This window comes from Glarea lozoyensis, assembly GCF_000409485.1.
Source record: "Glarea lozoyensis ATCC 20868 chromosome Unknown GLAREA5, whole genome shotgun sequence".
NCBI classification, from domain to species: domain Eukaryota; kingdom Fungi; phylum Ascomycota; class Leotiomycetes; order Helotiales; family Helotiaceae; genus Glarea; species Glarea lozoyensis.
This window is the reverse complement of record NW_007361000.1, coordinates 1,953,407-1,973,527: the sequence shown is the minus strand read 5'-3', so window position 1 is coordinate 1,973,527 and position 20,121 is coordinate 1,953,407. Positions and strand designations below refer to the sequence as shown.

Below are 20,121 nucleotides of genomic sequence, written 5' to 3'. Positions count from 1 at the left end.
TTATGATCACGGCTGAGGTGCGATAATCAACTCCTGCCACAACACACTGACTGCTAGCAATGCAATCTAGTTGTGTTTTTCTTCACAAATTTTTGTAGCTGCAAATAACTCCGTATACTTGTAATATGAAAAATGAAATGTTTCTGACGTACCCTCTTCTTCGGCTTTTTGCGCACGACTCCGTCTTCATCCTCCACTTCTTCCTCACTTTCCTCGCCCTCCTCATTCTCTCCACGTTTCTTCTTGCTGTTACCACTATCTGCGAGTCCACTCAACAGCTTTCCCGTCTCAGTCGCAACGCTGTCTACCCTACTGGTGTAAATCTTCACACAGCCATCCAAAGTACAACTGGCTTTCTGAAAGTTGACTCCGTCTCCTTCTTTGAGCAGTGACATATCATGGAAGTAGTCGATGAGCGCGAAATTCCAGGAGTTTGCGGCATTGATTTTGTTGTCCGTTGCCATCTTCATCCACTCCTCAAAATTTGCCAGGATAGGTACGCGCTTCATTGGGGTGACTGCTGTTCCGCCAACCGTGATAACATCATCATCGAGGTCATTCTCTTTACCAACCGTCCTTCGTGGTGTTTTGGGGTTGGAAGATGGAGAAGCACTGCCCGCTCGTTCGTAATTCTTCGAAAGTTTTCGCATTGGTGAGGCCGCGGCCTTGATCTGATTCATTTGAATATCATGAAGCGCATGGCGCGATTGCATGCGCTTCGCCTTCTCTTGTGCATCATCGTTGAGTGGTATTCTACGGTGCTGTTAGTCAATCGTACAAGCTGTTGATTCACAGTCCTCACTTGACTGGGGACTTAAAGGGCGATGCAGTGTGCGACCCAGAGACCACTCGTCCATTGCTTGCGCGCGGTGCTTGAGCAACTCGAGGCATTTTGCGTTCTGTTGTCGAATACAAAGTTGTTCGTCGGAGGGACGCGTCTATCCATCCAAAATCAATAAAAGTGTAAACAACCGCAACGGTTTGTGGCCTTAGACACTGACCCCAAATAAGGCACCAACTCGAGATAAGGACCCTGGCACCCGGGGAGTTTCACCTCAACTTTCTTGGAAGGAGCTGGTCGAAGCTTCGTCATTCTACCGAGGCGTACAATACTTGGCTGGCCACTCGACACGCATACTGCCTGCTACGACACCGAAATTGCTATCGTCAGGTTGCTATCTTGCGCTTTTCCTACTAACGACACCAACTACTGTTACTTGTTGCCTACCAAGTGGCGATAAACACTTTGCATACGTCTCCAGCTTGCATCTCTTGGACTCTCGTCGCAAGTCGACTTTTCGCTCTTGTATAATGCGCAAAGAATGCAATCGATATCCTCGACAGCGGCAATATACCGCCCCAAGAAGCCGAAGCTGAATTTCCGTGCCTTCTACATTACAATTCTGTTCATATCTGTATTTGCAGTCATAAGCTTGGTAGCTGATCAGAGCGCGAGATATAAACAAGGTTCTCACTATGGATTGGCACAAAGACGAGCTTTGGAGGCATTGGACAGCAGGAGGTTGGTTAAAAGGGACGAAGAGGTATAGTTTTGTTATCTCTGAGGCAGGTTACAAGCTAATTATATATGATAGTGCCGATTAGTACATCATGCGAAAGACAAATGCGCTTTCATAAAAGCCAATTGTCCCGATGAAGAAGCTGGGCTTCTTTCTTACCTATCTCTCTACTACTGTGATTTGCAGTCGGCGCAACCTGTTGCATTCGTCATCCTCGCATTATGGCTCGCTCTTCTTTTCACGACCATTGGAATCGCGGCGTCTGATTTCTTCTGTATCAATTTGTCGACGATAGCGAGCATATTGGGGATGAGCGAAAGCATGGCGGGCGTTACCTTCCTTGCCTTTGGAAACGGAAGTCCAGACGTCTTTTCAACATTTGCTGCCATGAGCTCACATAGCGGGAGTTTGGCAGTCGGGGAACTGATCGGGGCGGCAGGTTTCATAACAGCTGTTGTTGCTGGGTCTATGGCATTAGTTCGTGAATTTAAAGTCGGCAAGAAGACCTTTGTTCGAGACGTTGGATTCTTTATCGTTGCTGCAAGCTTCAGCATGATATTTCTGGCGGACGGACACCTCCACCTATGGGAGTGTTGTGCTATGATTGGATTTTATGTTTTTTATGTGGTTGTGGTTGTGGTTTGGCATTGGTATCTTGGACGACGACGCGTACGGCGAGAGAGAGAAGCAGCTGCTCGAGGACATTACCTGGCGACAACAAATGAAGAAATCGAGGTTTCGGAAGAAGATGACGATGACGAAGACGCTCCCGCAGGACAGGGCCGTTATCGAGATGAGGAGGACTTCAACGCTTTGGAAAGTGGGATGAGCCCAGGATATGGGGGATCTCAAATGTCAGATAGCGATGGCGATGGGGACCAGGGAATGCACCTTGCTGCAGAAATGGCCAGCAGTATGCGAGTCACGAGACCTAGAGGTCATCGAAGTAACACTATCACGCCAATTCGACCAAGTTTAGTCGGTGCTTTGGAGTTTCGATCGGTTCTTTCGTCTCTCCAAAAGTCTCGAGGATCATATTCCAGACCAATTCATCTTCGCCGATATTCCGACGACCCTACTGGAGGCAATACCATAGACGATTATGTCCATCAGAATGGCCGTTTAGGCCCATTCTCAGATATAGCATCTAATATTATCATTGCTCCACCTGAAGAATCGGAAGACAGTCAAGAAGGAACCAATTCAAAACGAGTACGAGCGGTATCGATGAACGATGCAGAGGGGGCGAGGGCTCCACATCCGGCAGCTTTCAGTGTTGCTACAATACCAAATATCGGAGTCGTTGCAGCGACCCCTACGCTTCCGAGAAACTTCAATCTAGAACTGCAACCACCAACGGAGAACTTACCTGTACCCCCATCACCCGCGATTTCGCTTTCACCTCCTCCTTCGGTAGGAACTACTAGAGAGCCTAGTCCAAACCCGGCCAGGGAGCACCGAAAACGGGACAGTCTTGCGCCGCCTGATGACTATTTCCCTCGTCACCTACGGACTGAGCTGAGTAAAGCTGAAGCGGCGCAAAATGAGAGATCGAGGGCACCTCTGCGGCCGCGACTTGAAATTCCAAACTCCACGTCAAGAGATAGCTCACGCTCGCCAGTTTCTCCGGTGATTCAGTTTCCTGCTTATACCGATTCGCCAATGCCTATGTCTGCTCATAGTTCCAGGCCACCAAGCCTGTTACTCCCCGAGAATGCTCTGACGCCTGAGTCTAGTTATACTCAGCAGGGGCTAGAGTCTGATTTCCAACAGAGGCCAATTTCATGGTGGCCTTACCGTTTCCTTCCAAGCCCTTATGTTCTACTTTCGACGTTGTTCCCGACTTTGTGTATCTGGAAGGACAAATCGATATGGGACAAGTTCGTGAGTGTTGTTTCTGCTCCAAGCATTTTTCTTCTAGCAATTACACTTCCGGTTGTGGAATCCGATAACCAGGAGGACACCACCGACCCTTCGCCTTCAGCAATCGACGAAAGGGCTCCACTCATTCGACCAAGGGGAGAATCTATACCTCTTCTTGTTCCGGATAGTCCGTCCTTAGAACCGGAAGCCGAATGGACTCGATATCGTAGAGCTACAGGAAGTATTCGCGGGCACCCTTCTCCCCACCTTAATGGGCAGGCAATCCACGACACGGCACACGTTGCAATTTCTGCTGAGAATCATCATCAGCACCATCAGCACCCAAAGCCTGACACGTTAAAGCCCAGTACACCAAAGCGCAGTGATGCTGGAGAACACCTACAGGCTACCAGTCCCACCAATGGAAACCCGCCACCAGGGGATTGGAATCGCTGGCTTGTATCCGTTCAAATATTCACAGCTCCCTTGTTCACCGTGTTCATTGTGTGGGCAAATACAACACCGACTTTGGGCTGGCTTGTTAAATTAGTACTCTATTCCTTGTTGGGATCACTCGTAGCTTTCGCGCTTCTTGTCTTTACGACCACACCGACAAAACCACCAAAATATCGATTCGTCCTTTGCTTCCTAGGCTTCGTTGTCTCCATCTCATGGATTTCTACCATTGCGAATGAGGTTGTTGGTGTTCTGAAAGCTTTTGGAGTCATTCTCGGTATTTCCGATGCCATTCTTGGGCTTACAATTTTCGCGGTTGGCAACTCGCTCGGTGATCTTGTTGCTGATATCACTGTCGCTCGTCTTGGATATCCTGTCATGGCCCTGTCAGCTTGTTTTGGGGGGCCTATGCTCAATATCCTGCTTGGCATCGGGATCTCAGGATTATACATGACATTGAAGGAAGCCAACCATAAACATGCGAAGCATCCGTCAGACGAAATCAGATACAAGCCGTACAAAATCGAGGTCAGCCGGACTCTAATGGTTTCGGCCGCTACGTTAATCGTCACGCTTCTTGGATTGCTGATTGCTGTACCAATGAACAAATGGGTCATGAGTAGACGGATTGGATGGGGTCTTATAGGTCTATGGACTGTAAGCACTATTATTAATCTTGGTGTCGAGATCAGTGGCTGGGGGACCATCACCTCATGATAAAGCCTCGCAGTAGAGAGAAGTGTTTGATAGATTTACATTTCATATTCCGGATAACATATGGGTATTGCTTAGCATGGCGTTTGGGAGCCTGTCAGTTACGACTTGTCGGGCAGGTGTTGATTTAAATTTCCACATGGCTCTTGACCTGGGTTGTATAGATGGTATATATAAGGTCTTCTTAGTAGCGAGTAAATATATTTCATTGTACACCTGATTATCTAGGTAGCTAGTAAAAAAAAGTAGACGTGATATGTTTCTAAAAGCTTCGTTCAAAACTATAGATGGAGCTTTGCTCTACGTTGAGATGCTTTCTCTCAGTTTGCGTGCAAAGCCATTGTCATTTGCCTTGAGGAAATTCCAAAAAAAATTGTGGGTGATCACTTAACACCCTATTTTGTGGGAGGCGGGGCGATCACTTAACGCCCTTCCACCTCCAGGTTTACCCATCAACCAAATTTTTTTTACAGGTTTTGAAGGGCCTTCTACCCAGGTTGACCTGGAACCGCCAATTTATTTTTTACAGGTTTTAAGGGCCTTCTACCCTGGCATACCTGGAACCGATTGGCTATAGTGATAGTGGATTTTGAGGTTGTGATTTTTTTTAACCGAAGCATAGAACCATTCTATGTGGTTGGTTAATACCAATATGTTTTTTGAAATATTTAAATGATTGGTCGTTGGAAAAAAGGGTTTTTTAATTAATAAACCGTTCTAGTTTGTAGGAAATAGTCTTCTTTAGACATATAAACTATGTGGTTAAGTGCTGGTTTAAGGGGGGAAGTTCGGTAAAATGGGGGGCTCTCTAAACGTGGGGAAGTGACAATTTCGGAGGTCTGATTGGGTAGTCGGCTTTTGGAGGATGGGGGAGCACCCCGATTCATGTTCGCATGATTTTGACCCGACATCTCGTCCTCCGATATCAAGCTCTTCTAGATTCCTTACCGTACATATTTGGCATAGATCTCACATACAGTTCTTTGTGAATAGTCACAGCTAATCATTGTTCAAAATGTCGCAGAAATTCTCCGCCGAAGAAGGTACGTACCGAACCTAAACTGTGCTATTCATCTGGATTGGGTCTTGTACTGATCGATAAATAGTGGTCAAGCACAACACCCCAGAGTCGTGTTGGGTAGCATTATACGGCAATGTCTGGGACGTGACCTCCTTCCTTCCTTCACATCCAGGCGGTTCCGCCATAATCCTCAAACTCGCCGGTCGAGACTGTACCGAAGAATACGATCCCATCCACCCTCCCGGAACGCTCGAAGAAAACCTACCTCCTACAGCGAAGCTCGGGATTTATGATGCCTCGACCGCTCCAGAAATTACAAAGCCAGAGGATGAAGAACCAAAGGAGGGGTCACCGAATATGCAGAATTTGCTTAATCTAGATGAGATTGAAGAGGTGGCTACGAAGCAGATTTCGAAGAAGTGTTGGGCGTACTATTACTCTGCGGGAGACGATCTGATATCTAAGAGGTTCAATAATCTGGTCTATAAACAAATTCTGTTGCGTCCGCGGGTTTTCGTGGATTGTTCGAAATGCGATTTATCGACGACGATGTTGGGATACAGTGTTGGACTACCTTTATATGTATCCCCGGCTGCCATGGCGAGGTTAGCACATCCGGATGGCGAGCGTGGAATTGCGCAGGGTATTAGCTCGTTTGGTGCTTGCCAGATCATCTCGAATAATGCGTCGATGACCCCGGAGCAAATCGTAGAGGGGTCGTTACCGGGGCAGATTTTCGGGTGGCAGTTATATGTTCAGAATACTAGGCAGAAGAGTGTAGATATGTTGAAGAGGATTAATAAGATGAAGGATAAGTATAAGTTTATTGTTCTGACTTTGGATGCGCCGGTGCCGGGGAAGAGAGAACACGATGAGAGGATGTCGAGTGTTGGAGCGCAATTACCTAGTCCGTCTGCTGTGAAGAAGGCCCGAGATGGACCTGGAGGAGGTGTTGGGAAGTCGCTGTTCTTTGGAACGGCAGCGGATCTGACTTGGAAGGATACTTTGAAGTGGTTGGAGCAGCAGACAGATTTGCCTATCGTGTTGAAGGGGTTGCAGACTCATGAGGATGCTTACATGGCAGCTCAATTCCCTCAGGTCAAGGCCATCATTCTTTCGAATCACGGAGGAAGAGCTTTAGATACAGCGCCTCCAGCAGTCCACACGTTACTGGAGATTCGAAAGTACTGCCCAGAAGTTTTCAGCAGGCTGGAGGTATGGGTTGACGGTGGTATCAAGAGAGGAACGGATGTGGTCAAGGCGTTGTGTCTGGGTGCAAAAGCGGTCGGTGTAGGAAGAGCAGCATTGTTTGGACTTGGTGCCGGTGGTACTGAGGGTGTCGAGAGGACCTTTGAGATTCTTAAGGCGGAGATTGATACTTGCATGAGACTTCTCGGGGTGGACAAAGTCAGCGACCTGGGACCCAAACACGTAAGTTTTCACGATTCAAAATCCGCTATTTGACATTAACAATCAAACAGATCAACTCCAGAGCCGTAGAGCGGGATATATATGATGGAAGTGCAGGACTAGAGAAGCTAGGTTTATGGGTAAAAGCTCGCTTGTAGAAGCATATTGAGAGCTGTCGTTGAGCTAGATGTCTCACCGATTATGGTGACCGATATGCAAGTCGTCATCTGTTCTTTTGTTCCTGCATCATTCCGCCGTGATCGGATCTCGGAATGAGAAGGCTATCTGCCTAACTCTCTTTTTCAGTTTATGGTAAGCTTTGAAACATTTCCCTTACATGTTCTCGAAAGATATTGCCCTTTCGAAGACGCCTATTCCAGCCCTGCTACGCGCTGTGGCGTGGGGCTGAGGCGCAGTACTGCAACTGGAACCTTATACGAACCCGGGAGTATTTTCATTCGCCTCACCCTCCCCTTGACAGATTTTACGCAGAGAAGCGTCGACGGAGCTTCTTCCGGTTCAAATTCTTACTCATTGGGAAGAACATGCTACACCCTCTCGAGCCTCTTCAAGCTCTATCATGTGCCCGGTCATGGTGTTGACATTTTGTTTTCGGAAAGAGCGACGGTGATACCGCCTGAAGTTTCGCGTTGTACAGCCTCACTTACAGTTACTCTAGAACTGACCAGGTGATCGCATTCGACCTGTCATGGCTCACCAATTCCCAATACTTCAGGAATGTGTTCGCGGATTCTCCCGTTGAAATGTGGTGGAAAGTGAGTCAATACTTCTCTGTCTACATTGGTACATAGAGTCTCATCGGACGCCACTATCAGCCTCACTTCTCTTCTCACTTAAAAAGTATATGAAGTCGTACGACTTCCATAAACATGTAAATTTTCGATAATTTACAACATTATGAGAATTTTCGTCCAGAGCAGCAGGTTGCTGCCCATCCTCATCCTCGTGTTGGCAACAATCACAGCAATTTTCGCCGCGGATGAACCTCACGCAAACGACACTTTCGCGTCCGTTTCTGACGCCGTGTGGCAATTGACAAATCTCACGCTGATACCTGATACAGCTCTTCACAGATCTACGAGCTTGGGAGGCCAGAACTTCACGCACTGTTGTCTTCTCGCCGTTAACGCTTCGCTCACTCTATCACCGGATGGGCGTCTCATCAAGAGTCAAACGGACTACATCGACGCGACGATTGAAGAATTCCTCGAGGCCAACAATGCTGATCAGTTTCCTTGTACCGCCGAGTGGAACGGTGACCCAAGAGGGGCGCCGAGGGTGATCGTGACTTCAGGATGGCAAGAGCAGACGTGTCCTGGATGGTCTCTGTCGGATTCAAAAAAGGGGGATGAAAGCGAATGGGTCAACCCGTTCATCGGCTTCATCATTCCTTGCATTATTTTTGTCCTGGTCATTCCACGACGACGTAAGCTCGCTGTATGGAGCCGACTCTTCGTCCAAGACTTGTCACAGATTATCAGCTGGATCGTCGCACCCTTCGCTATGATACTTTCTGGGCTGGCCGTCTGTCTCGACACAATTATCTGGCTCTGTGTCTGTTTTGCGTTCGCCGGTCCAATGATATTGAGCGGTTTCTACGAAGCGTACCTCGATCAAAAGGTGATCAGCTTTCTCAACGAGAAGACCTCCAACTTTCGACTTACGATCGATATGAGAGCTCGGCTACTTTTTGTCGTACTGGTTGGGAATTTAGATCTTGATCCGGAGGTATTTGCTGGCGATGAAGAACTTACTGTCCTAAATCACGGGAGACATGCAGACGACAATCCACGATGGCCCAACTATCCCGGCACTCAGACACGAAACCCTTCCTCTCCGTGGACTCACATACAGAATCTGGTCAGCCCACTTCGATCTTACAGAGATTGCGCTCTAGGCACCCCGCGGCAGTGGCCCTTGCACGATGTTACTTGTACGGTTCCATCTTGCACCAAGTTGCGCTGCAAAGAAATCCCATTACAGAGGAATCACTTCGTACGCTCCGAGATTGGGCGGACCAAGACACGATTACGCACAATGCTCGCGACTCAGCTTTCTTTCGGTTCAAGCGTGGGAGCCCCGGTTGTTTTCTTCCTGGGTGCTTTCAGCTATACGCTGGTGACTACGCTCGGAAGCTTAGGTGATGAGGACACCAGTCTGGACTTAGCGTTTGGTACGTGGTTCATGGTCATTCCTCACATTTCAGTCGTTGCTGGGCTTCTATTGGCTGGAAACAATCCAAATACCCTCGAAGGTGTAATGGCTCTTGAGTTTGGAGAAGTCGAAGAGAAAGAAACTTTCAAAAAGAAGCACTTTCTGGGTTCGATATTTGAGCTAGCTTATGAGAGCCGATATAGACCAAAGTGGCTTTGGGAGCGCGGAAGGAGCAAGCAAGACTGGATTGACAGAGTTATCTCTACCTACCGATTCCGAGCACCATCAGGACGTCGTGGTGATATGGTTGTTGATGAAGACATGGAAGCTTTGCGAGTCGCAACAACAATGACCATCACGAGTTGGACAATTGTACTGGGCATGACAACGCTGTTAATGGGCGTTCCATTCATATTAGCTTTTCTGGTTTCCTTTTACACGCCTCAAGTCGGCATAGCTTGTCGTTCTTTGACGTTTCTCGTCTATGCCATTATTCAGACGTCTCAAATAGTGCTCTGGATGTGGGCATACTCAGGTCCACCTCAGCCAGGAAAGTGGTTCAAATTCTTCCGCAAGGATGGCTATCTTTATCGCAGCGGGTTCTACAATCCAACGGACGTCAAATCACTCTGGCAGAAGGGCAAATTCTGGAGCTTGAAATCTCTCTGGGCCATTATTTGGTACAACCTCGCCGCCATATTCGGACTTGGTGGTGTTATCACCTCCATTGGAGGGACTATGATGCAGTTGATGGGCGTCTACTCAACTCCAAAATGCAGTGTCAATGCCGAATACTGGACAAAGCCACACTCGCAAGTCCCAGTTGTCCTCAGCAAAAACTACGCGCTGGAGATTGCGGATGCCAAGAAATACTGGGTGCCATCCGCCATCACAGCCATATTGTTTCTTGCTCTCGTTACCTTCTGCGGATGGTGGTATCAGCGTCGACTGAGAGGGATGTTCAGGAACTTGGTTAGTGAACTTGGTAGTGAGAGGACGGATAGGGAGGATATCAGAGCGATCGTTACTCCTTCTAGGGATGGTGATGAGGAGAGTATCAAGCCTTGAATGAGGGGATTATGATTTGTAAATTGACATGAGCTGGGCATGACTTGAGGAGTTTTGCATTTGGTTTTGAGATACCCTGGGAGAAATGGTGTGTACATAGGCATTTTAGAGCTTAACTCCTACTTAGTAGTCATAATGGAGTAGATAATACATTTGGCTGCCAAACGAAATGTTGGAATTTGTATCCTGATGTATCAAGCCATTGGCTTTTGTGCTTTCCAAGTTTGAATTTGTTGGTTTAATAAATTATTTGAAAGCCTGTTGGTCCGTTTAGCGGAGGAGTAGCATCGCCTTCGCTGGTTGGGTCGCTCGGTGGTTACTACAATTACTCGTTGTGAGCGTTTGTTGCCTAGTCTTGCAAAAAACGATCAAAGTCCCCCTTTTTGATTGACATATTATCCAGTATCAGCATCACCATGAAGTTATTGGTGACCGGTGCAACAGGCTTCGTTGGCTCCGAAGTTATTCGGCAAGCCCTATGCAACCCCGCAATCACCAGTGTCATCGCCATCGCTCGCAAGCCAGTCCCCGTACCTACTAACGGAAAATCGAGTGCGAATCTCTCAAAGTTGAAGTCTGTTCTTCTCGAAGATTGGACGGGCCCATATCCCGAGAATGTAAGAGAAACTATAAAAGAAGCTGATGCTTGTATCTGGTAATATACCCCCTCGCAACACACACTTTACAGGACTAGACTCACGAATTCCCATAGGACTCTGGCCGTGACTCCTTCGGCCGCAAAGAAAATGGACTTTGCAGAGGTTACCAAAATCTGCTCAGACTATACTACCGTTGGCTTAGAGACTATGGCCAGTCTTGCTCACAAGCCTTTTCGATTCGTGTATACATCTGGCGTTCTGATTGAGCGAGATCAAACGAAGTCTCTTGCTTTTCTCTCTGACTACCGTTTGATGCGAGTCAGTATATAACGAAACCCTCCAACACAGCTAAGCTAATCAAGTTGTAGGGACGCCTGGAAAATTCGATTTTAGAATTCGCGAAGCAGAGGTCTCCTGATGTGCAAGTTACCGTTGTCAAACCCGCCGCCATCAATGGTCCTAATAGAGACGGTATAGTAGGTGTATTGATGAGTAGTGTGTTGAGTGTCTTTGGAAGCGCCCCAAGTATTCATGTCTCTGAGCTTGCTGTTGTCATGATTGATCAATGCGTGAGTGGTATTACGGATGATCCACTTTGGCCGCAGGAATTGGTGGGAATGGGTAAGAAGTTGATCACTGAGGAAGATTATTCGCGATAAAGTCCATGAAGAAGTTGGTGTATTCTTTGTATATGATGCTTTCTTCCAATAATGGTCATATTCTGAGACAGACTCCATCTTAAGACTCATTGATGGCAATCGAGCTGCGACGCTGGTGGAGGAAGAATTTTGGCCTTGAGATCGCGTATTGGAGTGATGAATGCACGAACAATATCTAGATTGGGAGAGGTTGCTGTTAAAGGTTTAGCAGAGAGATTGATCGACGCTTTGTAGCTAATATTTGGCGTTATAAGGGAGGGAAGACTTTAGAATACAGGTTTTGGGAAAAGCAAGAACCTTCCATGTTTGAACAAGATATCCAATGTTACGCCGCCTCGCAGTTGTCTTTTTCTATTACTTTATTATCGAGAGTAAGCATACCACTATGCCAACCTATATAATGAGACTGATTAGCACACATTCCTAAGAAATAACAAGGGTTAAAAGGGCTTTCTTTATTACTCTAATGCATTGACGAATTGATTTTAGTCACGTTATCATCAGTTAGCCATTACCACGTGATAATCCAGAACGGAGTAAACGGCTTCAACATCGCCGTGAACATCGCAGTTCAATCTTCCGCGAGCCCGAGCGAGGACCACCAAGACTCGTCGAAATGACGGAACAACACATCGACCCCAGGCTACAAGAAGCAAGTCGTTATCCGCAAGGACTACAACATCCTCACACCCCAATTGCAGCGACAACGAACGCTTCCCAATCTCCTGGCATCAATACCAGTTTGCCACCACAACACAATTACCCGTCACTACAGGAATCGCAATCGCACTTTCTGCCTCACACTCCCCAGTCAGCCGGCGGGGTACACAATGGCGACGATGATATAGGCGCAGATGGGAGCGACACGAAGAGACCGCGGGCGTGCGAACAATGTCGAAGTCTAAAGGTGGGTTTTATTTGTGAAGTCAAATGCATTCCTGTGGGGTTTTGTTAGCAGATAGATTACGAGGACCTGGGAATGGTTGAACACGAAGCATCACATACGCCAGCTTCATTAGTGGCCAACAAGAGCATATAGACTAATATATCATCAGGTACGATGTGAATCAGACCTAAATAGCCCAGATGGGCCTTGTAAAAGATGTGCCAAGGCAGGGCGTAATTGTATTGTAACGGCACCAAGTCGAAAGCGCCAAAAGAAAACGGATAGTCGCGTCGCTGAATTGGAAAAGAAGATAGAAGCTTTAACGGCTTTGACAGCTGCTATGAAGCAAAACCCTACTCCTGACGCGAATGGTCTTATTCAAGAGCCAATGGGGGCGCCGGCTCGACCAACCCCATATCAGCAAGTCACAAATGGCTCATACAGTGGAAACTCCTTCGCTACTCCTTCTGCGGTTGAATACGCTGGATTTGCGAAGTCCGAATTTGACTCGAAAAGTCCATCCGTACCTCCAATGGTCATGGCCGGCCAAAAGAGGAAAGCTGGTCATTCCGATTACATGACCGCTTCACCAATGTTCCCGGCTCCCAGCAAGTCAGTTGATAGCCCTAGTAGTCGAAACATGTATACCCCTAGCGACACTACAGTGGTGCCAAAACCAGCCCAAACCCATGAATATGGGGATGTTGTGGATCGAAATATTGTTACCATTGATCAAGCGACAAAAATGTTCAACTCCTACGTGGATAAAATGGCACCGCATTTCCCAGCTGTGGTCTTTCCTATGGGTACTACTGCTGGGGAGGTTCGAAAATCTAAGCCTACATTATTTCTGGCTATCCTTAGCGCTAGCTCTGGCATGAACTATCCTGAGTTGCAGCGAAATCTGACAAAGGAGGTTATGAGCATATATGCTGAGCGTATAATTGTCAACGGTGAAAAGACGTTGGAATTGATTCAAGCGCTGCATATCAGTACTTTGTGGTACTGGCCGCCGGAGCACTTTGAAGAACTCAAATTCTACCAACTAATTCACATTGCTGCTGTCATGGCTATTGATATTGGTATGGGGAAGCGAAGTAAACCACAAAAGCCAAAATTTGCGGGTCTATGGAGAGACAACCCGTGGCGAAGAACACCATACCCAGAGCCGGAAAGCGTAGAAGCAAGAAGGGCATGGCTTGCCTGTTATTTCCTGTGTTGCAATGCATCTATGGGACTGCGCCGGCCAAACCTGATTCGATGGACACCGTTCATGTCTGATTGTGTTGAGTTTCTTGAAACGTCACCCGAAGCAGCACAATCCGATAAAGCGCTATGTCAATGGGTACGTAGCCAACATATCGCTGAGGAAGTGGGTACACAATTCTCTATGGATGATCCTCTTGCCACTGTGAACATTGCAGACTCGAAAGTTCAATATGCATTAAAAGGATTCGAGAGAGATCTGGAAAAGTGGAGCTCGCAGATTCCTCCCGAGTATCAAACAGGTAATTTTTGGATCCTGATCCGTTTGGGTTTACTGCTTTATAAAGACACTGACTCTCAAATAGCTGATCTAAAATTGACTGAGCACGTCGTCAACCTTTACACACATGAAGTCGCGATGCATGTGGACCATAATGTCGAAGAATTTAAACCACCATTTACAGAGGAAAGCATCCGTTCGTCCGTGAGCGAACGCAGCTCGGACAAACTTACCCCTGCGCATATCAGCGCTCTTTCTAGCTGTCTGATGGCAATTGACGGCATTTTCGAAAACTTCTTCTCTTACGATGTCGAAACCATCCGCTGCCTACCTATTTATCTTTTCGTTCGTGTAGCGTACGCGGTCGTGGTGCTTATCAAAATGTACTTTGCTGCGGCTACTCCTAATTCTGAACTTGGAAACGTCATCAACAAAGATAACATGAAAGTTGAGCAATATCTAGATACGTTAGTGGACATCTTCAAAGCTTCAGCAGCAGATGAGAAGTCGAGACCGTCGGCGAAGTTCTTGATGGTTTTGATCATGTTGAAAACGTGGTTCAACCGCCAGAGAGAAGGTAAAAGCTGTGCTCCTGGTGGTTCGACATCGACTGTTCTGACCGGCGATCAAAATCAAGACATGCTCGATGCTGCGAACGGTGAATCTCACCGCCAAAACGGTAAAGCGGAAACCGCACAACCGTCTTTTAGCCCAGCAAACACCCCCCTCCAACTTCTGAGCGAGGTCGCCACGGGTGACTCTCAAGCTCGCGCTCGTGCCGGTTCTGCCACCCAATACCCTACGACTAACGAATGGCAACAACCATATCCTGCTTCGGGATACGACATGAATTCTGGCATGTCTCTACAGCAGGGCTTCTCGAATCTAGGTAACATAGACCCTAGTCTCGGTATGGATTTGGGTTATACGATGGGCGGCGGGTTCGAGCAGGCGATTGGGATGAGTCTTGGAGTTGGTGATCTGGGTGGGTTCTATTATGATAATGCTTTCTTTGGGAATCCAATGGGAACAACCGGAGATGGTTTCTAAAAGTCTCTTCATGATTTTGGGGGCCTTTTCAGAGGTTAGGGATCAGGTGTTGCCTTCGGACAAGGGTTCTTGATATCTATCTATCACACGTTCTGACAGAAGATGGATTCTGTAAATATTAGCTTCGTTGGTGGGATTATTTTTATACGGGGATCGTGACTCAGAGCTGTCATGACGATTAAGACTGTTTGGAGCTGGTCGCTAGATACACACCAAGATAATATCATTATTGCAACTGCAGACAAACACGGTGGTCCGAAGACTAAAGACAAGAAACTCATCGAATTGCCCGAAGGCAGAGTTAATTCGGCTAGTTGATTGTATAAGGCGTATTCTATCCAACTCCATAGCATAATTACCGCTTCTTGGAATCTTCTGGTACTGATGGATCTATCAATCCAATATTCTCTTCGCAGCTGCCTTTTGCGGTATGATTACATCGCACTGTGATAACAACTACTGTTGAGATATCTTGGGTATCCGCGTTAACCTTAAGCGTGGATCAACCTTCAACGTTGCGTCGTCTGGATCTTCCAACCAACATCACAATCTCACGCGAAACAACATCACCCCCACGAGTAGAAGTCAACATTTCAGCCACTAGACCAATCCTCCACCTTCCTTAATCGGGAAGTCTTTGACTCGAAAAAATGGAGAATGCAAGAATCGAACATCGCTAGGATTGATATGGGAACATCATACAACACAGATTCACGTCGTCGCATGATATCGCGGGCGTACAAGAATCTACGTCAAGGTTTGCGGCTCGCGTTCCACAATGAGATATTCTAGTCAGACTGTAAGCTTTTCGTCTCAGCCACCACGGTTTCCTCAGAAGCATTAACCACCATGGCAGCTTCTGTTACACGACAGACGATTTCCAGCTGCACGGTACTGGTCCGTCAAGCATTGCGATTTGCATTGTTCACGCTGACGAGAGCCACCACAAGGCAGAAGAGTCTGATGTTGAAATTTCTCCTATCACCTGGGTATTCTCCTTACCACCCCTGCGGGACGAGTCACTGAAACAGTAAGACGGTCGAGTATTGGCAGCGCTCAAACTTTTACGAACGAGAGGTGTAGATTCGATGGATGTTTCAATACGGTTAGGAACGGCTAGTAAAACTTTCACTCATAGTGTTTGTGCGAAAGAATGGCTGTCAACCACCATCAAGGCCGAACGGACAATTCCACGGAACACGACGATCTACTTACGCCGGAAGTCCCGCCTAGCCCTAGCCGCCACGAGATTAAACATCAGACGGATTTATGATGCTGGTCTCTGTGCAATGCTGGTTTTTTGCGTGAGCGGCTCAGTACCGGAAACTGGGGTCTCGAGTGGCGCTTCCGGAATGGGATATGCGAGTGCAACCTGAGCATCCTACGTACTGCACCGTTCTTCTTCCAGAAGTTCTGGAAGTGTTTCGTGCTTCACCGTTGTAAGACGGTGGTACGGCAATTTCAGCGTCCAGGTGAGCGTCAGAATCTCATTGGTGACCGAATTACGGTCGCAGACCACGTTTTGTTCAAGGCTTCGCCTAGTGCTCCTCAATTGAGTGATACCGACGCTCAGATGTGTTCAGGTATACTGAAATAGCAGATTCGACTTCTTCATTCCTTGCTGGAGATCATGTCTGCCTATATCTGCATGCTCCCGGATGCCAGTGGCATTGATTTGTTTGATTGCTGAATCCTTGCGCCCACGTTCTTTTGGTTCTGCTCTCGTGTTCACACATCGCAGAAAAACAATATTCGCACTGGGAGTGGCCGCCCCAGAAGCCTGGTTTCGTCTCTCAATGTGGCTTGTTGTGATGCACTTCTGTTATTATTCCTCCAGCAATAGTTGGTTCCTTTAATTTATACACGGTTTCCGTTTCTTCTTACTACGAGATATGAATGATTGAGATTCCCTAGCTAGGAAAGGGATATTAGAACATAAATACGTGAGCCTCAGTTATATGAATGATACTGACCGCTATCTATTAACCCTTCGGAATTCACTATACTAATCGGTGAAGAATACGTCTTGTGGCCAGAGACAGTGAGGCGTCTTTGTTGGCTTACAATGTGTCACACTCCCTTGCTCCGACTGTCCAAATTTTCAATTGGGTATGTTACGCTTCCGGATTTAACATCAGACGACAAGGGTGATAGTCTAACCTACAGGCAATCCACGCTGTGGGCATGCGAATCACATGGGCTGGACATTCTAGGCTGGTTTCGAAGACGGGGTTTCGACGTTGACTGAGACTAATACACCATTCGTTGCGGCTCAGTAAATGAACTGCCATCCGGAGCAGCGGCTTGCCAAGCTCACCTAAAGAGGTGCCTCTTACCATAGGGATGGATGAAGTGGACGAATCAGTGATAAAGACGGAGTGCTCGTAATAGCCCTACGGCACTCACCCCTTCCCTTTACCAACAATACTTTGTCCATCGCATAGCAGTCTTAGGACTTCAATCCAAACACGAGCTTGAACCACGTAGTCGGCTGTCCTATCTTAGATGCGAGATGAGCAAGTGCTTGTCAGATCACCATGTGATGCGAGTTGAAGGAGAGTTGTTGCTTAGAACTGTCATACCATTCATGCTGTTTCGTAATGCAACTCAAGCATGACTTGTTGGAGTCGTTGGTTAATGTGTATATATACCCTCCTCTTCCGCTCTTAATTCTCTCTCCACCGCTCATCAGCATCATCAACGGCCTTCCACTCTTCTAGGATCTTCTCTCCTTCCCCAAATGCTTGGATCTAACCTTCTCCTGGCCTCTCTCGCCCTTGGGCTTGCGAGTGCCGGTCTTTTACAAGAAGTACCTGCAAAGGCTTCGACTGGACTGTTAGCCAAAAGAGCTGGCGAGGGCCCCAACTGCAACGGTCCAAACGATAGGGGCTGCTGGAGGAGCCCTAGCCCTGCTGAACCAACCGGATTCAACATCGATACCGACTCGGAAACTGTTTGGCCCTCGAATGTTGCTCAAGGCCAAACAACAACGACCTACACTTTGACCGTCGCTGAGAAAACACTTGCTCCCGATGGAGATGGGAAGTTGATGCAAGTGATTAACGGTGTTTATCCTGGGCCAGTGATCGAAGCTAGTATGTATCTCTAGAAATCTTTTTTCTAGCTCTGCTAACATAGCCAGATTGGGGTGACGTTCTGGTCATCGACGTGGTCAACAATTTAACAAACAACGGGTGCGTCAACTTGATTTTGGTTTTTGTTCGCTCCCATAAAACTGACATTATGTAGTACTAGCATGCACTGGCACGGAGTGATACAGGCCAACTCGACCACTCAAGATGGGTAAGTCAACATCCGTGTTCCTGTCTTTCTCAATTTTGCTAATTCATTTAGTGTCAACGGAATCACAGAGTGTCCCATTGAACCCGGAGCTACCAGAAGATACACATTCATTGCAACCCAACATGGCACCAGTTGGTATCATTCTCACTATTCTGGTCAATATGGTGATGGAGTTGCCGGGACGATTAAGATCAACGGACCAGCCTCTATGAAGTATGACGAAGACCTAGGAACTTTTCCTATCACAGATTGGTATACGGACAATTCGTATCTAGCAGGTTTCAAGTCTGAACAAGGCGGACCACCTAGAGCCAAAGGTGCCTTGATCAACGGAAAAATGAAGAGTGCTCCAGGACCAAATGGTAAAGGAGCCTATGAAGATGTTAAGATTGAGAAGGGCAAGACCTATCGTCTACGTCTCATTAATACATCTGTCGACATGATGTACAAAGTGTCGCTTGATAATCATCGCTGTAAGTGCACGCCATTCTCTCATCTTCATTAGCATTCCCAAGTAAAGACTGATTTTCCTTCCATCGTATTTATCCACAGAATCCCAGCCTAAGCAGAAACTAATACAGCTATTTCTACCTAGTCTCCGTCATCGCTGCCGATTTTGTTCCCATAAAACCATGGAATACTACATGGCTGTTCATGGCAATTGGTCAAAGATACGATGTCGTCTTCACTGCCAACCAGACCTCGGACAGATACTGGTTCCGAGTCGAAGTTCCACCAGGAAAACTTTGTGGAAACAATGCGATGTCGTTGGGCGCTGGGCAACATTCAATTTTCGCAATTTTCTCGTACCTCAATGCTCCAAAACCCAACGACGAGCCTACCTCGAAATCCCAAGAAACATATACTGTGGAGTGTGCAGATGAGAAAGGGATGATACCAGTGACCGAGAAGAATGTTACCAACATATTCGACTTTAAGGGTGATGCCACTGATAAAATGAATCTGGTTCAGGGTACAAGAGACAAGCATGGAAGAAGAATTAATAGTTGGACTATCAATGAGTAAGACCTGTACACGTCTCCTCTTGGCGCAGTCACTAATTGCAACCAACAGCAAGGAGATTGATATTCAGTGGGAGAACCCAACCCTAGAATACCTACTCAACAACGATCTCCCAACAATACAAAACAGGCCGGGTAGCAACATCTACACTCTTAAAGAGGCTAATCAAGTAAGTATTATCCGATCACTTTCTTCATTCGAGTCTCATGCTAACGATTGCACAAGTTCTATTACTGGGTCATCCAAAACACCGGTGCAAATCCTCATCCAATTCATCTCCACGGACACGACTTTTTCATTCTTGGACAACAAGCAGACTCGACCTTTACAGCTGCAATGACGAATACTTTGCAATTCACCAATCCTCTTCGAAGAGATGTTGCTATGCTGCCACCAAAGGGATACTTGGCTATTGCTATTTATACCAACAATCCCGGTGTCTGGCTGATGCATTGCCATGTAAGTTCTTAGCGTTTTCTGAGTGCAAAGATATCATGCTAACAATATTTGTAGATCGCATGGCACGTATCTCAAGGTCTCGGCGTCCAGTTCGTGGAACGCCCAGATGAGATTCTCCGTGACCAGCATGTCGGTCTTGAGGCTATGAACTCCAGTTGCGCGGCTTGGGACAAGTGGTACGCTGGAACTCAATTCAAGCAGCCAGACTCTGGATTGAGACTTTTCTGAGTATCAAGAGATGATGACTGATGTGGTCGTGTGAAGATGAAGTTGCCTTTTCATTTGCTACATCTCCCCTAAACTGTTTTCTTAGATGTTATTTCCGGGATTCTGCTTTACATTGCTCCTATTTCATTGGTACGATCTATGGCGCTGATGAGGGATAGAGGTAGAGGTTGGGTAGACTTGGTAGATAATCGTCTTCAGCAG

At 47.1% G+C, this 20,121-nt stretch overlaps 7 protein-coding genes across 7 annotated transcripts; 6 read left to right on the top strand and 1 right to left on the bottom strand.

Annotated features, from left to right (window-relative positions):
• Window positions 1-53: 53 nt before the first annotated feature.
• GLAREA_04831 (uncharacterized protein) lies at window positions 54-891 on the bottom strand (the record flags this gene model as incomplete). The annotated part of the gene is made up of 2 exons (XM_008087208.1): window positions 54-753; window positions 803-891. The coding sequence occupies 2 exons, from the start codon at window positions 889-891 to the stop codon at window positions 54-56; spliced, it is 789 nt and encodes a 262-aa protein (XP_008085399.1).
• Window positions 892-1,322: 431 nt separating this feature from the next.
• GLAREA_04830 (uncharacterized protein) lies at window positions 1,323-4,556 on the top strand (the record flags this gene model as incomplete). The annotated part of the gene is made up of 2 exons (XM_008087207.1): window positions 1,323-1,544; window positions 1,596-4,556. The coding sequence occupies 2 exons, from the start codon at window positions 1,323-1,325 to the stop codon at window positions 4,554-4,556; spliced, it is 3,183 nt and encodes a 1,060-aa protein (XP_008085398.1).
• Window positions 4,557-5,568: 1,012 nt separating this feature from the next.
• On the top strand, window positions 5,569-7,142 carry GLAREA_04829 (FMN-linked oxidoreductase; the record flags this gene model as incomplete). Its single annotated transcript, XM_008087206.1, has 3 exons — window positions 5,569-5,596; window positions 5,660-7,005; window positions 7,056-7,142. The coding sequence occupies 3 exons, from the start codon at window positions 5,569-5,571 to the stop codon at window positions 7,140-7,142; spliced, it is 1,461 nt and encodes a 486-aa protein (XP_008085397.1).
• A 760-nt stretch (window positions 7,143-7,902) lies between these two features.
• On the top strand, window positions 7,903-10,227 carry GLAREA_04828 (uncharacterized protein; the record flags this gene model as incomplete). Its single annotated transcript, XM_008087205.1, has 1 exon — window positions 7,903-10,227. One exon carries the CDS (start codon window positions 7,903-7,905, stop codon window positions 10,225-10,227), a length of 2,325 nt encoding a protein of 774 aa, XP_008085396.1.
• A 416-nt stretch (window positions 10,228-10,643) lies between these two features.
• On the top strand, window positions 10,644-11,485 carry GLAREA_04827 (NAD(P)-binding Rossmann-fold containing protein; the record flags this gene model as incomplete). The annotated part of the gene is made up of 3 exons (XM_008087204.1): window positions 10,644-10,882; window positions 10,940-11,144; window positions 11,195-11,485. The coding sequence occupies 3 exons, from the start codon at window positions 10,644-10,646 to the stop codon at window positions 11,483-11,485; spliced, it is 735 nt and encodes a 244-aa protein (XP_008085395.1).
• Window positions 11,486-12,101: 616 nt separating this feature from the next.
• On the top strand, window positions 12,102-14,907 carry GLAREA_04826 (Zn2/Cys6 DNA-binding protein; the record flags this gene model as incomplete). The annotated part of the gene is made up of 3 exons (XM_008087203.1): window positions 12,102-12,392; window positions 12,541-13,879; window positions 13,943-14,907. The coding sequence occupies 3 exons, from the start codon at window positions 12,102-12,104 to the stop codon at window positions 14,905-14,907; spliced, it is 2,595 nt and encodes an 864-aa protein (XP_008085394.1).
• A 2,740-nt stretch (window positions 14,908-17,647) lies between these two features.
• GLAREA_04825 (Cupredoxin) lies at window positions 17,648-19,920 on the top strand (the record flags this gene model as incomplete). Its single annotated transcript, XM_008087202.1, has 8 exons — window positions 17,648-18,002; window positions 18,050-18,101; window positions 18,157-18,210; window positions 18,262-18,683; window positions 18,806-19,232; window positions 19,285-19,402; window positions 19,459-19,692; window positions 19,747-19,920. The coding sequence occupies 8 exons, from the start codon at window positions 17,648-17,650 to the stop codon at window positions 19,918-19,920; spliced, it is 1,836 nt and encodes a 611-aa protein (XP_008085393.1).
• Between the last annotated feature and the right edge of the window lie 201 nt (window positions 19,921-20,121).